At 45.5% G+C, this 20,298-nt stretch overlaps 1 protein-coding gene across 3 annotated transcripts in view; it reads right to left on the reverse strand.

Moving 5' to 3' along the window:
* Nucleotides 1-20,298, reverse strand: part of ASTN2 (astrotactin 2) — an 851,408-nt gene that overhangs the window by 582,109 nt on the left and 249,001 nt on the right. For 2 of the 3 annotated variants that reach the window (XM_032865713.1, XM_032865712.1), the window contains exon 4: nucleotides 15,191-15,343. The exons of the other annotated variant lie outside the window; for it this stretch is intronic. In XM_032865713.1, the coding sequence (XP_032721604.1) occupies nucleotides 15,191-15,343 (153 nt within the window). The remainder of the gene's footprint in view (nucleotides 1-15,190; nucleotides 15,344-20,298) is intronic. 3 annotated transcript variants of the gene reach the window in all.

Raw genomic sequence — 20,298 nt, forward strand, 5'->3', positions numbered from 1 at the left:
CCAAGCTCATCCTGTTTATAGTCAGACTTGGGACTTCCCCAGGAAACAGTTTCCCATTTCCTTCCCCACAGTGCCAAGCAAGGGTAAGCAGCCAAATTCTCTCCTCCCATCTCTATAGCACACGGGTCTATGCTTTCGTGGGATGACGCGCTCACTGCCGTCAGCACCATGCCTGGCCCAGAACACTCACACAATGTTTGTTGAATTGAACTGAATTCACAGAAATTAAGGAGAGAGGGTTTGGGTAGGCCCTGGTATTGCATCTGGGTCAGCACATGACCCTGGATAGACCTCACACTTATACAGGCCTCAGTTTCCATCAAAAAGGAGATTTCCTTGACCTCTTCCAGCTTAAGGTTACAGCTGGAGCATCCTAGACGGAGATCGGAGTGCGGAGTTGGTACACCAGGGTGGCAGGCCCAGATGGGCCACTAACTCACAGGGGAAAAGTCACATCCCCTCCCTGGGCCTCAGCTTTCTCTCTGCATTATGGGGTGATTTCTAAGTACCCTTCTCTCATTCGCAAGTCATGAATTTCTAGAACATTTATTCTAGGCCTCTTTGGGGCTCAAGATCAAGGCATCTAAGTAGTGTTTGACATGATGGGGAAGGAGTGTGTTTCCTTTTATCCTGAAGTGACCACACTGTACTAGAGGCCTCTCAGATCTTAGTGGGTGGACTCTCCCATAAAAACACACAGTAATAATGATCATTAATACCGCATGCAATCACTAAAGTTGCATCGTATTATTCTCAACTCAGACGGTATCTTTTAAACAAGAGTGCACTGATCCTTTAGCAAGACATATGAAGGCAAAGAGGGACGACTGTCTCCGCCACTCACTCGAATCTTCTCTACATGCATTTTAACCCTAAAGCGAAGTGGCATAAGGTAGTGAAGACAGAATTGGATTTGGCTTTAAAAACTATGGCTTCACTGCCAGGTTCTTTTACTTTCTAGCTGTGTGACCGTGGGCAAGTGACTCAACCTCTCTGAGCCTCCGTCTCCTCATCAGTGAATGCTTCTCCTCCCTCCTCCCAGGGTTGTTGCAAAGATCACCTAAGATAATGGATGTGAAAATCCATTGTAAACTGTAAAGCTCTCAGCAAACACGAGGCACTGTCATTATGGTAATAAAAAGCAAATGACACATGAATATTTCACAAGCACAGACTGGGACAGATTACTTGTAACATACCCCCATCTAATGGGGTTTTATAAATATATACTCCCTGCCCTTATTACGAACTTCCTAATAATCTCTTTCTAAAGCTCGTCTTCCAACTCCTTTTTTCTCCTCTGTGTTTTCTTCTTAATACCTCCTCTCTCACACAGCTATTTATTACTGAACGCTGGGTGGCAGGTGGGGAGAGAGTAGGTCAGAAAAACCCACACATCGGTATTTTCTATGGAGACGTAAACAGAATGAAGCAAGGACACCTCAACTCTAAGATATTAAAAAATAATGCATCTTCCTTGTGGGTCTGCCACAGTTACTCCTATTAGTAATACTTAGTCTGAAATTAGGTTTAACAACCCCCTCCCCCCCCACCATAGCCTCAAATCCATTCACAGGTGGCATTAATATGGAAGGGGAAGAAATAAGCTCAGATGCATTTTTTCTTTTTTTTTTTCCTCTTAAAAAAAGTATAAATTTTATAAAGCCTTTTGGAGTCTCTCTTGGCTAAAGGAGAAATCCTTTTGCTATTAACTGCTCCTGCAGAGAGAGCTCGCTAGTTGCAAGATCATGATGAGGGTAAGCATTAATTAAATCTAACTGCGAGAGAATAATTATGTACACATATCCATCAGGGCAAGTTGTCACTATCCAGTAACAAAGTTGGATACAAACTCCATCAGCTGAACTGTCAGGCGGCTGTTAAAAGGATATAAATGTGTCCCAAAAGGATCATTTTGTTTAGGGGGGGGGGAATTGGATTGCAAAGGATTAATGAGGCGAGGGGTTTGTGTTTTCAATTGAATATAAAATGCAAACCGAGGAAGTTGTGATATCATCATTTAACCTTAATGTTTAGCTACATTTGGATTTCTAACACGTGGTAGGGACAATTAGACCTTGTGCATCAAACCAGCATTTCCATCATGCCGTGAGATGAAAGGCTGGATATCTTCAAGTTACACTGCACAAAAGTTTACAACAAAATCATAACATCTCGTTTACACAGACAGCATATTCTTAATAATAATTAGGCAAGAAAATGCATGCAAATCCCACCAGGGTAATTCGGGGATTCAGGAGAGGGCCCTTTTTGTGTGGCTGCCTCTATGTCTGCTGGATTTTAGTCCAAACCCTTTCTGTATGTGTGCAGAGGCCCCACGCAGGTGACAGGAGAGCAAGTCTTGGCTGCAGGTGCTGCAAATAGGCCCAGCTACGATGTAGGAGCAGGGACAGTGGTGTTGGAAGCAGGTCTATATGGACATCCAGGCTCCACCACTGACTGGCCACGTGGGCTTGGGCTACTGACTTCATGTCTCTGAATACCAACTTCCTTTATGAAATCATGTTACAGAAGAGTGGCTACAATAAGATATTTGAAAGCACCTACAACAGTGACTGGCACAAAATAGGTAGGTGGCCAATTCTTGCTGCTCTTTCTACCAGATCTATGTCCCAAGGTAGGAAATAAACCACAACCTCAGGATCCGTTCCTCCCGCACGGCCATCCTGGCTGGGGCAGTCATGGGTAGTGATGATTTCCAGCCAAGGCAACAGGAAGCCCACCTGGTTTCACTGCATGCTTGGTGGACAACGATCCTGGTCAACACCAAGGTCATTTATTCCAATGCACTTAGGCCAGTTTGTAATTGTTGGTTGACTGCCTACCTGTATCCTCCTCCATAACTTGAGCTCCATAGGGATGAGGACCTTGTGTGTCTGGTTTTCCACTGGCATCTCAGAACCTACAATGATGGCTCGCTTGGTAGGAAGTCAGGTCGGAAGCCCTGGGCAGGGATGCAGCAGGAAGGGCTGGAATCGGGAAATGGGAATCAGGTGCAACAGCAAAGAGACCAGCTAGGGAGGGACTCCTTCTATGCTGGAGACGACACCATAAGGGTGGATGATCTGACTTGTTTGACTCTACTGGGACCACAGAAGCTCATCTTAGAATGAGGCCACAGTCTATCGGAGAGCCTAGACATTCTGGGATGCTGTCATTATCGGGGTCATGACCTAGTCTTGAGTTCTCAAGATCTTGTCAAGTTATTTTTAGGTAGTCCTGACTGAAGGCATGACTTCTTCAAGACCTTTCCCCATCTTGGAATGTACGCAGATTGCTATAAATGCCACAACATTCTGCTGAAAGGGATTGCACCGCCCGTCTCAGCCAACGTCTTTGGCAAGGTAATCCGGCTAACGCAGATAGAGAAGGAGTTGGGCAATACAGCTATACCCTGGAACTCTATCTGTTCAATTAGACCATACATAGGGCCTTTATATTTCTGGAAGAGATCCTGACAAAATGGGACTATTTCTATGGCCTGAAGAAGAAATATGAAGAATATCGATTATAACAAAAGACTACTACTTTATCGTGACAGTGAACATTTTTCTGGAACTATTCCACTACAACCTCACCTACACACACTCCCATTTCCTTCCCCACAAACAAACAAAAAAATGAAAACAAAAACACAAAAAATAAAATCAGCATGCACAGATTGCTTCTCCCTATTTCCAACTCTGATTGAAAGAACTATCTTTCAGTGGGGTAAAAATTAAACCACATTTAGTCATAAATTGCAAAGTCATCATTTACAATAAAATAAAATTTCAGGAAATTGGGCCGAAGCCGGAAAACTGAGATCATAAAATGTCAAGACCCATAAAAAGAATTTCTTACTTCTTGTGAAAAATCTTTAAGCTCTAATTCTTGGGTGTAGAATTTTATATATGTTCATTTGATTGTATTTTTAATAGTATCGTTTAATATTCTGTATACTGATTTTGCCAACCTGATCTAACAGGAAGATTTCTGTAAAAACATTCCTCTTTGATTATGCATTAGTCAACCTGTCATTGTACTTCCGTCCATTTTTTTCTTTATATAATTTGAAGCTTTGTTGTTTCTGTATGTAAGTACAGATTTCATTTGTCTCCCAGTGAACTGTTCCTTTTATGATTAATGACCCTCTTTATTCCTAAGAATTTTTTTGTTTCTTGTTGTAAAGTTTACTTTGCCATATATTTCTACTTCTCCCCAAGCTTCCATTTGATTAGTATTTGTCTAGTATATATTTTTCTTTTCCCTTCCCTATCAAATGTTCCGTATCTTTATGTTTTAGGAAGATCTCTGGTAGAGAGCGAGCAATTAGATTTTCCTTAGTGTAGTCTATCTCTGAATTTTACTTTCCAAATTGTATTTATTGTAATTGTTAATGTTTGAGGGCTTATTTCTCCCATGTTACATTTTTGTCTCTTCTTTTTTTTTGTTTGTTTGTTTGTTTGTTTGTTTTTTTCATTTGAATTCCAGTTAGTTAACATACCATATAATATTAGTTTCAGGTGTAGAATTTAGTGACTCAATACTTCCACACAACACCCCGTGCTCATAAAATGCACTCAATCCCCACCACCTATTAAACCCATCTCCCCATCCCTTCTGGTACCATTGGATCATTCTCTACAGTTAAGAGTCTGTTTCTTGCTTAGAATCACTCATCATAACGAAAACACAAGTCAAATCTACAATGAGATACCACCTCAATCCTGTCAGAAGGACTAAAATTAACAACTCAGGAAACAACAGATGTTAGCAAGGATGCGGAGAAAGGGGAACCCTCTTATACTGTTCGTGGGAATGCAAGCTGGGGCAGCCACTTTGGAAAACAAAATGGAGGTTCCTCAACAAATTAAAAATAGAACCACCCTACAATGCAGCAACATTATCTGCAAGAGCCAAATTACAGAAACAGCCCAAGTGTCCATGGATTGATGAATGAGTAAAGAAGACGTGGTGTATATAGAGAGAATGGAATATTACTCAGCCATAAAGAAAATTGAAACCTTGGCATTTGCCATATCGTGGATGGAGCTAGAGAGTATAATGGTAAGCGAAATCAGTCAGTCAGAGAAAAACATATACCGTATGAACTCACTCACATGTGGAATTTAAGGAACAACAACAACAAAATCCTAGGGAACAGAAGAGAGAGGCCAACCATTCTCTTCGTGCTCTTGCTTTCTTTACCTTTATCCCACCACACCCTAGTGCCCGCTGGAATTACCATGGCATCAGCTTCTAAGCTTGAAGCCTGAGCTCCTTGTTTCCTTCTCATTCTTTACACCTGAGGAATCTCCTCTCTTGATCTTTGATAAATCTGCATTGTTTCAAAAGTTCCACTTTATTCAACGTGGGCATGCACGCGCGCAGGTGGGCAAGCATGTGGGTATGGAGCAGGAAAAAGGTGAGCTCCGTGTGCCGTTCTGTTGAAAATTTACCACATGCTTCCCCAGTGTTCTTTTCACTTAGATATAGGAGCTTCTGTTATAAACAAAAACATGTTCATTTTTTAAAAATATTCTAGGATTGGGACGTCCCCCCAAAGCATTGAAGTTCAATATATAAATATGAAGCAGGAGCTTGATGGGAGAGTCCTACCTACTCAACCACACTCCCCTGCCTGCTCCCTGAATGCCCCTTTGGAGCACTGCTTGACAACTCATGCTTGTAGTCCATGAGCTCTACCTTGTACCCCCAGGATGTTTAACATGTCTGTCTCAAAAATGGGAACATGCAAAGGCTTCTCTTTATAAAAATCTTCTAAGTGATTTACCCATTCGATTACAGTTGATTCAGAAAAAGGCACAAGCCGCCAGCTTCTATGTGTTTTATCCAAATTCCCCAACAGTCAGTCTTGGTTGCAGGGTATATGGCCCCCGTGATTCCACACATTCAAATGGCATGGAAAGAGGACAATGTTGTAAGTCAGAGGACTTGGAATTCCATTCCTGGGTCTGCTCATTTCTTTCTGTGGCATGGATGAGGTCTTCCCATCCATCATTTTCTGTATCTATGGGCAGGATCGGATGACCTTGAAATTCATTTCCATCTCTGGTGGACTAAGACAACCTAACGGGTTATTTCCCCCAATTGTGTGCCTGAAAGCCTGGGACAACGATGCCTCTGAGACATCCGGGGTTACCTGTAGTCATCCAGCAAGTAGACAGTCAAGGGGTTAAATCTAGGATTCTCTCAGTCCACGTCTAAGATGTTCCCTTACACCAGGGAGTGCAGGTCAAATCTAATCTGTGGCCTGTTTTTGGTGTGGTCCAGGCACGAACAACAGTTTTTGCATCTTTCAGTGGTTCAAACGAATCAAAAGAAGAACATGTTAAGATGTGAAAATCATACAAAAGTCACACTTTTAAAAAGTATCCATAAATGCATTCCATTGTTTTAATTAGTAGGACTCCATTAGAAAAAAAATGGTACTCGGTTATCATTATTATATTTTGAACTTTGTCAGATTTGTGGAAAATTTTTTCTCATTGTGTAAGTGCCTACATAATTCTCAAGTTTGCCTCTTGGTCAGCAAAGCTTAAAATATTTCCTGTCTAGCCCTTTACTGAAAAAATCTGCTGACCCTGCATTAGACCATAGGGCCTTGCAAGGATGTAGCCAGGGTCCAAAATTGACTACCTTTCATATACCACAAGCCAGGCTGGATCAAACAGTGGCTTGAGATCCAAACCTCTTCAGCCCTGTTAAAAGAGACTGGTTAGCAGAGGTGCAAAAATTATATGTAGTCTTTTAATCAGCTATAGATACATTTGAATCTGGGATGCGATTCTCCCAGAACAGCTGTATCACATTATATGTTCCCGTACAGATCTGAGACTCCATTTTACCATCAGCAAACTGGGAATAATTATGCTTGCCTCAGGGGATTGTACAGATCAGTCCAGGCTTTAACGTAAGACAGAGGCTTAATAAAATATCAACACTGGAGATATTGGAAGAAACAGCCCAATAGGGGTATCTGGAGAGCTCAGTCGGTTAACGTCTGACTCTTGGTTTTGGCTCAGGTCAGGAATTTAGGGCTGGGAGGTTGAGCCTGGCATCAGGCTCTGTGCTGGGTGTGGAGCCTGCCTGAGATTCTTTCTCTCCCTCTTCCTCTGCCCCTCCCTCACTCTCTCTTTCTAAAATAAATTAAAAAAAAAAAAAAAAAACCACAACGCTGTCCAGTATTTTGTCCCTTCGTCCTATAGGAGGTGAACTCTTACTTTCCCAGCCCTTGAATCTATGATGATCCTGTGACTTGCTTTGAGCAACAGAATGAAGCAGAAGGAATGACATGTACCTTCCAGGTTTGGGCCTCAAAAAACTTTGTATCTCCTATTCTTGCTGTTTCTGGAACGCTCTGCCATTTGACCACGCCTCTGATAGTTGGCTGACCACATTCACATGACTGAGGTCAGCTTAGCCTACCCCACCCAGGCCAGAAGAACTGCCCAGCTGAGCCCAGTCCAAATGCTCAACTTGGATTAAAAGCCCCATAAATGGTGGCTGTCCTAAGTCACAGAGTTAGGGGTGTGTTATCATGCCATGACTCTAACACACCATCTGTGCCATTCCGATAAAAGAAATATCCTAGAGTTGTGACCTCAGGCCCCACCAGCACCGCACACACAGCCTCATGCTAAGGCCACCTATGATTGCCTCTCTATCCTGCCAGGCTAGCCGGAATCGACTAAGAGTCCCCTGACATATTTCAGACAGACAAGAAAAACCGCCTGGAGGAAACATACACTTTAAGCAACACAAACTTCTCCGAAAGACACACCAGAGATTTATGGAGGTGGCTGTGTTACTCTGCTTACAGATCAGCTCTCCCAGACCTCAGCCCAACACAGGAATCACTGGGCTGCTGGTGGCACTGGCCCTCTTGGGATGGGCCTGAGGCCAAGAAAAGGAAAGTCAGAGGAAAAGGGTTCTGTATCAAATAGGCATGGTATTCCCTGTCTCTGAAGATGCCAAGACTCTGATTTCAGGATGTAGCTACTCCAGAGTCCTTAAAGGAGCATGTCCACAAACAGCACATTCTCATCATGGCCCTGGGACATAAGAATGCCAGATATCCTCACATCTCCAGGTGCCGGGGGTGGAAACCCAATGAGTTGAAGCAGTTTCCCTGAGGACCCAAGTGCACTTAAGAGGCGGGGTTCCAGCCAGGGTTTTCTGAGTTCAAATACTGGACTTTTTAATAGACAACCACGCTTCCCCATCAGACTTATCATCAAAGACCTTTTAAGTCAGAGGATACCTGTGGAAATTATCCAGCACATCACCTCTGCTTTCCAAATTAACAACAAAGATTTATTGGGTAGTTGCCATGTTTGGTCTGGCCTGCGGAGCACTTTACATGCATTAACTCGAATCCCCCGGCCCCCCTAGGAGGTGGCTGACTATACAAATTCTAGGTTAGGTGACACCACTTTAGCCCACAAAGTCACTTCCCAAAGTTGAGTGAATCAGAGGCAGACCTGGGATATGGATTCAATATCCACCTGACTTCCGAACCTGAGCTTATTTCCACAAAAACATACGGCCTCTTAGATGGGGACACTGAGGCCCGGAGGGCTGGAGGTCCTGTCCAAGATCACACGGCCCGTGTGATTAATTGTCCATTAATCCATTAATCCATCAAGCATTAACTGAGCATCTGCTATTTGTCAGGAGCTAGGCTAGTCAATGAAAACACAGGCATGACCTGGACATAGCCACTGCACTTCATGAGTTTAATTAAGGGAGAAGAGAGGTGGCCATAAATTACTCTAATAAAAGGTAATAAATGACAAATATCACAAGGCAGACAGAGAAGAGGTTATCAGAGCTTCTGGCTTCTTTATCCTCCCTGACAGATATATCCCGATACACTTTTTCACTACAAGACTTCTGTCCTCAGAAGATGGGCTTACGTAAATATATATATATGTATTTTTCTGTTTATTGGTAACTGGCTATAAATTATTCACTTAGTTGGAGGAAAATATTCAGAAACATTAATGGCTTTAAATTATCTGCCATCCTGGGTTGTTCTGATGCTTAAATACTGAACAGGCAGCCCCAGGTTCCATCTTTATGTCTCCGGTTTGCATCTTTGTTCCCTAAACCTCTCTTCCCACTTAGCAGCCTTCCCTTTCCACCAGAAAAGTTTGGGTAGAGGTCCTTGCCTTTTGGCCAAAGCAAGTCTTGAAGCTGCATAATCAGAATGAATGAATTTCTGCTGGAAACCATGAGATTGTCCTAGGAAGATGGGGAGGACTGAACAGATGTCAGCTCTCTGAGGTCAGGTCCTTTGTCTGGGATGAAACTGTTCTTTTTTCCCCCACCTCCATGCCATGTCTTGTGCTGGCTGTTCCTCCCAATCCCCACGGCCACATGCCAAAAGCCCACTCGCCCTTCCAAACAATGCCTTAAGGGAACTTTCTTTGTGAAGTCTTCAAATTTGCCCCAAATGAAAAATGTACATACTTTCTGCAAGCCCACAAGGACAGGGCATGGCTCCATAAGGCCAGAGGACGTCCTGACTCTTGTCCTGACGCAGAGAGAGATGCCTCACCTTCCAGAGTCTTCTAGCTCTGGAACACCCTCACAGCAGCACTGATGATACAGAAACACTGGTCAATGCACAATAAGCTACAACCATTTCCTTCCAGGATCTAGACTAGACTGATACTATTTCAAAGCTTGAGGACCTTACCCAGACTACCTGGGAGTAAAATCCAAGTCATCTGGCAACTGCAATGTGGGCTCTGTCTGGGCCCTGAGGTCACAGTTCCATCATCTACTAGGTGGATAAACTTGGGCAAGTCACTTAACCAAAGTTAGAACTTCCTCTTTTGTAGACTGAGACAATTACATCCTTACCTTATGGGATCTGGGGAAGCTTTTCAATGAGATAATTTTACTATATTTAGTAAAATATACTAAATGCTCAGGAGATGCCTGTGCACCATACCTCATTAACCATTTGTATTCTATGATACTCCCATCTATCTGGGAGCTCTTTGCTATTCTATGCCCATTCCGTTACACATTGGAGCTACAGAGAGACATAAATCACTGTCTTTCCCATCATGGGACTGTCAGAGCTGGGGAGGGAGACAGATGTGTCCACACATATTTACAATGGATTGTGATAAAGGCAGAGACAGAAAGCAGCGCCGGGCTGCATGTGCCCAGACAAAGGAGTGGCTCATTGAGGAGAGGTGAGGGCTGAGGGTGGGCCAAGGGTGTCTTCTTCACAGAGGAGACTTTGAAACCGAATTCTGAAAAATGAGTAGAAACCTGCTGCCCGGGGTAGAAAGAGGGGAGAAAAGGAGAGGGTTTTAGGCAGAACATGATCTGTGCACAGACTTGGAAAGCAAGGCAGGTTGGCTAAATGCAAAAATGGCCAGTGTGCCGGAAGCCACAGAATGCAGAGGCTTGAACTTGGAGTGAGCTAGGGGCAGGCTGGACCCAGGCCAGGAATGAGCCTGTGTAGCAGACTGTGGTAATTTTTTACCATGTTCCCTTCACCTTCCAGATTCTGACTTCTAAAACAGAGGAAGTGTACCCCTAATAGGTAAGGATACTGATATAAATAAGAGAAATAATGAAACAATTACGATAAAAATAAAACAACGGAGGACACATGTTCAATGTGCACCTTTTGCTGGGCTCCGTGCTCACAACTGTACAAGCATTGTTTCATTTGTTCTTATAGAAACCCTTTGAAGGTGGATATTGTATAAGCTTGGTTCTTCTTCCTGGGGCATCACTACTGCCTAAAGACTTGAGAAAATGTTAAATAATTTAACTGAAAAAAATAAGGTAACATATTTATGAAATTGAATGTCCTGGTTTTTTTGGTTTTTGGTTTTAGGTGTCTGGTTTTGGAATTTGGGGCTTATGACTAATGTCTTTTGAGTGCAGCTATGGGATCCTTTGGGAGTGTGCTGATTCTCACCTGTCTTCAGGAAGTCTTCATCACAAAAGCTTGAGATGCCCGCAAAGGCAGGTGACAGCCAATCAGGGAAACGTTGTAGGCAGGAGAGTGACATGGCCAGATTTAGTGTGTTTGCAAAAGATTGCTCCAGCCGCCAAGGTGGAAGATGGATTTGTGGATGAAGAGGCTGTTGTAGGACTCCAGACGAGGAATAATGGAACCTCGGTCAGCTCAGAGGCAGTGGCCCAGAGAGCACGGGGCGGAGCTGGGAGCTGGGAGCTGGGAGCCTTTGCAGGCCGTGTGAGCAGAACCCTGATGAGTGATAACATTAGCTACTCCTTATTAAGTCAGTCACCCAAGTGCCAGGCCCTGAGCTACACATTTTGCAGGTATTATCCCACAACCCATCTATGACGTTGGTATAACTAGCACCATTTTACCGATGGGAAAACTGAGGCTGACACAGCTTCACTTGCTTAAGCTCATTCAGTGAGCCCATGGTAGGTAGTTCCAGTTTAAACACAAAAGTCCCACTTTTAAACCACTAGCTACACTTTATGAACCTCGAAAAGCTCTTTGTCACATCACAAGCAATCTCCCCCTGCTTTATTTTAGCTCCAACACATTCACTCTTCACTTCCTGTGGACGTGGGGGTCTGCGTGCCCAACAGCTGCCTCATAAAACCCTGCCAGAGTCCCCCACCGCCTTCCTCCATCCGCCTAAGGAGGATGCACTTGAGCACCTGCGAGGGCTCTCGGGAGGAAGCCAGAGCCACAGAAGCACATTGGTGCTGCGTTAAACCATGTGCTCCACTCCACGACCCCGGTTCTCCACGGCCCACTCCATCTGCTGCAAACCGCTGGGCACCACGGCCTGGGAACGAAGCCCACGGAAGCAGAGGCCAGGTGCTCCCACTCTGGGCCAGAAGGCCTGATGCCCCCTCCGCAGGCAGAGGAAAGAGCTGATCAGTGAAAGAAAGACTGAGATTCCAGACCCTCATACTGCATCTGGGGCTTCCGACGGTCCGTGCAGCTGGACGGAGTGCTTCCAACACCACATGTCTAGGGTCGTTTCTGTTCTTCAAGATGAGAACAAATGTCCCAAGGAAAAATACAGTGTCTGTGGTCAAGATGGTTGCACAGACGTGGAGGTAAACAAAGAAGCCCTCTGCTCTGTAGGACTTCCCAGGATCTTCAAAAGTCAAAGATGCCTTCGTGAGTTTCCAAGAGGCAGAAGGACAATGCAGCATTTCTATCACTTTTATAGGCCATGGAGTTCTTCAGTCCAAGAAAATCTTGAGGAGCTGTGGTGGTAAGCGTGTGAGCTGGGAACTGCAGGGCTGGCTCACGCTAACCTTAGTTTCTCTTGCAAAAAAAAAAAAAAAAAACCCTTACCCAATAGTGGCAGTAAAACCACAAGCACAGTGTTATTAAGCCATTTTGAAAATTGCCTTAACAGCATCCACTTGAGCACATTTAATGGGCTATCCATCAGTGAGTCTATCTCTAGGGGAAACAAGATTCCCTGGAGGTCTGTACCAAGAGGCTCTGGTTTATCCTGGATCCCTCCTACCTCGGTAATTCAAAAGTTAGAAAACTGAGCCACTCTCGAATGATCTTTGAGGTTAATACACTCATTTATTCCACAAATATTTATTAAGCACGTTCTGCACGTTCTCTGTGTTAGGTTTATGAATATGAAACACATTTTTAAGAAGAAGATAGTAAATAAGCAAACAGACCAAAATAATTTTGGACCACAATATTATGGAACAAGTGAAAAAAGGGTTAGAAAGGGGTAGCAAGCATGAGGCTGGGTGGTCATGGAAGACGGTTTGGAGGAGCTTGTATCCGAGCTAAGAGCTGAACGGTGGGAGAAGAGCCAGGAGAGCAGCCGGGGCGGGGGGTGTAAAGAGACACAGCGAGGGGAAGACAGCAAGATGTCAGAGTCAAAAGTGGGGAGACATTTGCTGGGTTCCTGCAATCAGAAGGAAGGCAGTACGGCTGGATCACGAGGAAATGCAAAGTGAGTCAAGAGACCAGGAGCCAGATCCAGATGGAACAGGAGATTGGCAAGGAGTTTGGGTTGTAATCTAAGGACAACAGGAAACCACTGAATGATTTAATCAGAAAGAGTTCTTATCTGGTATATGTCTCTAAAAAGATTACTCTAGCAACTTTGAGCAGACGGAATCTCAAGGAGGGCACAGTTGCAAGCAGGGGGTGAGAGGTGGCAGGGGTCATAATGGTAGTGAAGAAAGGGGGGACAGATTCGAGATACATTTAGGGAAAAGATGCATTTCTTCTCACTTTAGTTCTCTTACACCCAATTTGACTTGTAAATTGAAATAACTTGATATCCAATCATCTAAGTCAAACAGATTTTCATTAATAAGCAAATTCTGAAATTCTGCCCAAAGAGTGAAGGCTAAGTTTGATGGCCAAGTTTGATGCCCCACCACCACCAAAAAAATTTCCATGTGGCATCGTGTATGGCACTGTCTAATGATAAAATTATCAGAAACAGCCCAAATGCCTAAGAGTAGAAGAGTAGAGGCCTCATTAAGACAGTTATGGTGCAAAAGAGGGACCTGAGGGGGAAGAATTCGGTAGTATAACTAATGTTTCGGATAGGACACTAAGGAAATGAATTCAGACTGGCAGTGAGAACAGAGGGGAGGTTATGGACTGGGAGTCACTTGTACTCATGGGAGCTGTATTTGCAGGGAGGATCTAAGGGGGATTTCTTGGTGAATGATGGAAGACAAAAGATGGATACGTAAGGTTCAATGAAACTACAATTGACCCAGAACAAATATAAGATAGGACAAATACAGGACAGTACTTATTCCGCTCCCAACACACATTAGCTGAGCATTCCATGCTTTCTGCATTCACCGCCTCATCTGACCTTCACAGCAGCACTCTGGAGAAGGGATTGGCAACCCATTGTGCAGAACAGGAGACTGAGCCTCGGAGAGATCCAGGGACTCTTTGAAAGCCATGCATGTTGAAGTTGACTGGGCTGAGGTTAGCACTCGACACTGCCGAAACCTCAAAGCAACTCATTCACCATTATGCCTCCGTTCAACCTGGCGTCATCATGTGAATTCCTAAAAGCAACTCCATCACCAACTTCTGCCTTGATTTCTGACCTCAGTTTAGTGGGTAGATGCTTGGTTTTTCACAGGGTTCAGGATTTCAGGATAGTCTGGGAATACAGGTAGGACCTTGCTAGTTCAGAATACAGTGGTTTATTTAAAAAGTTTGGAACTCAGCCAGATTAGCTCTTTCTGGCTCTCCTACTTACTAGGGCATCCCCTGGGACAAGTTATGGCAGCTCCTTGTGCCTCTGTGATAGCATCTGTAAAATGGGAATTACCATGGTACCTCCTACACAGCGTTGCTGGGAATCAAGTATAAAAAGAGGTATCTAGCACATAGCCTGCTGCGTAGAGTAAATAAGCGTCCATAAATGAAAACAATTTCTCGTAGGGTTAGATAGGTCATTTAAGGCAGGGAGAATAGCATGGAAAGGAACATAGAAGTGGGACACACAGATTTAGGTGACACAGCAGAGAGACGAGAGCTCAGCAATGGTCTTGAGTGTCCTTTCCACAAGCCCAAAGACTGCTGAAGGCACTGGAAGACCACGAAAGCTCTGGGAGAAGAGCAGTGACATCATCAGAACTAAGTTCATAGGAACTAGAGACATGAGAGGCGAGCTGGAGGCTACTGAGTAAATGTAAAGAGAAGGGAAGGGATTTGGATGCCAAGCAATGATAAGGGGGTTCATCCCACCCACAAAGTCATACAGATGACCAGAAAGAAAAAAAAAAGGAGGTGATGATGGAGATGATGAGGAAGAGGAGGAGGAGATGGAGAAGGAAGGAATGACCCGCTTTTTATTGCATGCTGGGTTGTACACTGGGCTAAGATACCATAACACTACTGTGAGAGAGGAGTGGCGGGGAGAAGTACAGTGACCTGCCCACGGTGACGTGACAGTCCATTCCCATCTCAGATGAGGCAGCAGGGGCGCAGAGACACTGGCTCCCCACCCAGGGGCACAGGTCTGCTGTCTGCAAGCCTCAGCTGAGATGACTGATCGGGGACATCACGGCACGACTCTGGGAGTCCAGGGCAGCAAGGGAAGGGGGCGCAGCTCTGCCTGGTGCCTTCAGAACCTGGGGACAGCCCGCTGACACCGTGCCAAGCGGTGCTGGGAGGGCCTACCTCGAGACTTGCTCCTCCGCTTCCGCTTCCCTGCCGAGGCCCTGCGCGGGGCTGGCTGCAGCTGACCGATCTCGATGGGCGTGTTAGCGCGGAAACTCTCCTTGAACTTCTGCATCAGGGACTCCACTGTCTCCTGCGTCGCCTCAGCTGCTGCTACAGGGTGGGCAATGGGGCTGAGGTTAGGGCTTGGCCCACCCCCAGCCCATGGAGGACTGGGCCTGGCCACCCTGAGTCCCTGGAGCTCCCCTCCCTGACCCATGATGATATGGAAGCCCACAGATGCCAGAAGCTGTTGGCTCCCTCACTTATGCGTTCAACACACACTGTTTTCCAGGCAGCGCCCAAGCCCTTGAGATGGGGTGGTGAAAAGTCAGACACAATCCATGATTCAAGGGATTCATAGCTTGGAAGGACACATATCGAGGCATTCCCAACATCGCAATACTTTTGGGATAGGAGAGTACAGAGTATCCGAGTGGCACCAAGAAGAGTCCTTTCACCCATCGGGGGAGTCAAGGCAGGCTTCCTGGAGGAGGCACTATTTATACAGACATCTTAAGGGTGAATAGGAATTAGCAAAGAGCATAGAATCAGGGTAGGGTTACTAAAGAGATTTGATAAGAAAGATTGTCTGGGTAGGAGGAGACGCATGAGCAAAGATTGGAAGCCACAAAGAGCATAGTGCTTAAGCAAGTGACAGGAGTTCAGTGTGGCTCCCAAAGGGAGCAGGCAAAGACGGGACGAGGCCAGAGAGGTAGATCACTATCAGTCACAGAGGAGTTTGGAACACATCTTAATGGCGAATTCTGTTCACTGAAAATTCACAGAAAACAGGCATGTTCAATGTAAGTCCTTTTGATAATAATTCCTAATGAGAGTGTGGAGAATGCACGCAGAGGCCTTCTCCTTGCTCCTGTGGTAGCCAGCCAAAGGCCATGACAGCCTGAACCAGAGCAGTGGCAGTGAAGAAAGAGGGCAGCCCATTGATCAAATAACATTTGAGGAGATAAAACTAGAGTACTGTGACATGGAGATCACTGGGTACAACAGACCAACTTCACTATAGGGAAACCAAGCCCCACCCCCCCAAAACAAGATGTACGACTCACTCCAAGCAAGCAATTGGCAAAGTCAAGCCTTCTAACTCCCAGTCCAATGCTCCATTTTTATCAATACCCTTGGTGGATTTGTTAGTAGCCTCATTCCTATAAAGTTTCAAAATCGAGACTGGTAGAAAGTTCCAGAGAATGGTAACAGTGAGGTCAGAAGGGCAGGGAGAAAAAGGTGGAGATAAAAGGAAAAAAAAAAAAAGGCAGAAAAGCTCAAGAAGGAAGGAGAGGGGCAACATAAAAGGCAAGGAGAGGAAACGGGAAAGAAGCAAAGGAAACTGTCTACATGGCCTCGCTGCCTTTGTTCTGAGAAATTCCCAAAGAGAGTCCCAACTTTGAAATCTTCAAGCTCAGCCCTCCCTCCATCTATGTCTCTAGAGGCAAGGACGCTTCTTCAGTTTGAGCTACCCACTGTCTGAGGCCAGGAGATGGTATGTGCAAAAGATTCCTGTTCCTTTGAAAGGATTTCACCAGACTGGACAAAGAAGGCTTCTGAACATCCCCACCCAATCTCTATGGAGCTCCCGCTTTCCCAGGTAAGGTTTTTGGTTTAGACAGATGCATTTGGGGCATAGCTCATATCCAGGCAGCTGGTTTGGGCACAGGGCTCTGTGTAAAGCTCTGTCTTTGAGGACAGAGGGGGAATCTATGTTTACCTAAGGAAAAGACAATTGACAATACAAATGGGCCTTCCAGTGGATTTATAACTTCCTCACCTGCCTGTCTTGCTATCTTCCTAGATATCTCCGTTAGGTCTACCTAAAGGTAAACTGAGAAGAACCACCCAGACATGGGACACCTATCCCCAAGCCTACCATGCACAGCTCTCCAGCAAGAGGCTGCCCTCCAATTCTGAGAAGCACTTCTACGCCCAACCCTGATGGTTTAAACCCAGATATGAGTATGATTGGCCCCAAATTTTAAGAATTAGATTAATTATAGTTAAACGTTTAGAGCAAACCATAATCTGGAATCCTCCAAGGGAGGGGTGCACACGGGTCTGCCCACATTCATGCCTTCATTCATCTTCTTATCCATTCATGCATCCATTCGACAATGTTTTCAGAAAAAACAGTAATGTGTCTGTGACAAGTACAGGAGGTATTGTCTTAGCTCAGGCGCCAAAACAAAAATCATAGATTGGGTGGCTTAACAATTTATTTATGTTCTCACAGCTCTGGAGGTGGAGGGATGTCTGAGATCAGGGTGCCAGGATGGTTGGGTTCTAGTGAGGTCTCTCTCCTTGGCTTACAGGCAGTCATCTTCTTACTGTGTGCTCACACAGTGGGGAGAGAGAACCCAAGGTAGGGAGACAGAGAGAGAGAGAAAGAGAGAGGGAAAGAGGGAGATCTTCCTTTTTTTCTGACACCCAGTCCTATCTTATTAGGGTCCCACCTCAATTATCTTATTTAATTTTAATTACCTCTTAAAGATCTTATCTCCAAATACAGTCTGCTGTAGATTGAACTGTGTCCCTCCGATTTCTTATGTCGAAGCCCTAACCCCCAGTGTGACTGTATTTGGAGAAAGGAATTTTAGTAGCTAATTAAAGTTAAATGAGATCATAAAGGTGAGGTCCTAATCCAATAGGATCAGTGTCTTTATAAGAAGAGGAAGAAATCACTCTCTCCCTCCCCTTGCTTTCCCCATGTACATGTATACACTAAGGAAAGGTCACGTGATCACACGGTGAGAAAACAGCCATCTGTAAGCCAGACCCCCACCGTGCTGGCGTCCTGATCTTGGCCTTCTAGCCTGCAGAACTATGAGAAAATAAATGCCTGTTGTTTAAGTCACCCTATCTATGGTCTCTTGTTATGTTAGTCCAAGTAGACAAACATAGTTTGTCTGAGGTTAAGATTTCAACATAGGATTCTGTGGGGGACACAAACATACAGTCCATGACAAGGTATGATGGTGAAAAGACAAACACCTCTCCCCTCCCTAATGCTCACCATATAGATGGGATGGACCAAGATGAATGAAATGGTTGACAGATACATGTAAAAAGTCTTAAGTGACATATAGCACAAAGGAAAGGTGAAAAGAGACTCTCTTAGCAGAATATGACCTAGTTTAGGAAAATCATGAAAACTTGCTTCAAGGAGTGTGTAGTGGGACTAAAGGCTGAAAAGAGTAGGAGTTAACCAGGTGATGGGGAAGTGGTAGGGGAGGAAGGAGGCGCGGAGAACACAGGAGGAGGGGAAGAATTCAAACAAAGAACCCTTTGAGGAGACGGGAGTCAGGATGGGGCAGCACCACCACTCATGGGGCCCGAAACACTGAAAGCAAGTGGCGTGAGATCATGCTGGAGAGGTAAGAAGTCCTAACCCCAACCCCAACCCCGATCCTTCTGGGCCTTATTAAGGAAAGTACACGCTGATGGTTTTAGACAGAAGAGTGGCTTAATATGATTTTTGTGTAGGGAAGATCGGTTCAGCAGCAGACAGCAGAATTCACTGAAGATGGACAGAAATAGAAGGAAGAAGACCAAACAGGAGGATGGGACATTTGTGCAGAAGTCCACATCTGAGAGGATGATCCCTGGGAGAGGGCAGCAGGGTAGAGATAGAGAAGTAGACAGCAGAGCAGAAAGAGCAGAGGGAAATAGTGCAGACTGAGAAGTGGGCACGTCTGAGCGCTATCTTACAGGCACGACTCCCTCAGGAGGCGGTGGCTGACTGGAAAATGTGGGTGAGGGAGGGGCAGGTGTGGAAGATGGCTCCTGGCCTGGCTTCCACAGAGACGTCCAGAAGGCACCTCTCAAGGAGAAGGGGAGCTCTGGAAGAGAAGACATTCCAGAAGACCGAAAACACGAGTCGGGTCTGAGATATGAATGCACGGTATCTTGCAGACATCTAAGGAGAGGTGCCCGAGGAGACAGCAGGTTATGTGGGTCTCATGCTCACAGGAGAGAGCGGGACTCGTGGAGACTCTGCTCATGCCCTCCTTGGAAGAGGTACAGAAGCCGTGTGTGTGGTGGTTCAGAACACGAGCTTCTGGCACAGTGCAGACCACGGAACCCATGTTCATTCCTGATCTGTACCGGCTGTTCTTCATTTGCTCCCCGTGATCCAGCCCCGCCCCAGGTTCACTGGGCCCCATTCCAGGTTCTGGAGGCAGACCTTCTACGGACTAGTTCTCTTGCTCCTTGTTCCTTGCCTACCAGTTGGCTTTGCCCATTGGGGTGCTCTGGCCGGATCCAGGAGGAGAGGATTTGGACACAGGTCATCCCTTGCTCCTTTGCTGTCTCCGTACCCTTGTCCTCAGAATCTGGCAGTCTTGACAATCACAGCTTCTACCAGGGGTCCCTGTTCACAGATCCAGTCCTCAGTGCCTCCAGGAAAAACATGTTCTGTCCCTTCCTCCTCAGTTATAAGAGTTAGTAGTGGTTTCCTGTTATTCTTTGTCCCAGGTTCTTCAATACCCCCTTGGGGATTCTCTGCACTCTGCCTAAGTCCCTATAAGTAATCGCTTCCTTGAATTTCTCCTAAAAGGCCCATCTGAAAGTGCCTTCTTTGTCCAGCTGAGACCTCGACAGATACACCATTCCTTTTTGTTGCCTCTAACATTCACCGATTCTAAAGACCAGCCTCTCCCCATCCTGCTATTTCTGCTTCACTTTCTCCTAAACCTATGCGGACAGAACTGGCTGGAAGTAGAGGAAGATGCAGAGAGGGAAGGTTTGCTCCTCTGAGCTGCAAGGGTTTCTGATCCCCGCAGCAGCAAATCCCATCCATCTGTTTGGCGGCTCTCGTCACAGCAGCAGCGCCAAGAGCCCAGACTTACAAGGCAGGTGCCTGCGTGAGCAGCTCCATGGCCCACCTCGTTCTCCCTCCCGCTCTCCCCCACCCCCATGCCTCTGATCCCTTTCGGTAGCTCTATCAATATCAATATATCAAGTTGTCCAAACAAGCCACACTCCCTCCTGGTACCCACTGAGCTCTGCCTCCCCAGAGCAGCAAAATGCTCACCCGTCGCCTGGATGAATGCAACAGA

Source organism: Lontra canadensis, unplaced genomic scaffold (genome assembly GCF_010015895.1).
Source record: "Lontra canadensis isolate GAN:19392208 unplaced genomic scaffold, GSC_riverotter_1.0 scaffold30, whole genome shotgun sequence".
NCBI classification, from domain to species: domain Eukaryota; kingdom Metazoa; phylum Chordata; class Mammalia; order Carnivora; family Mustelidae; genus Lontra; species Lontra canadensis.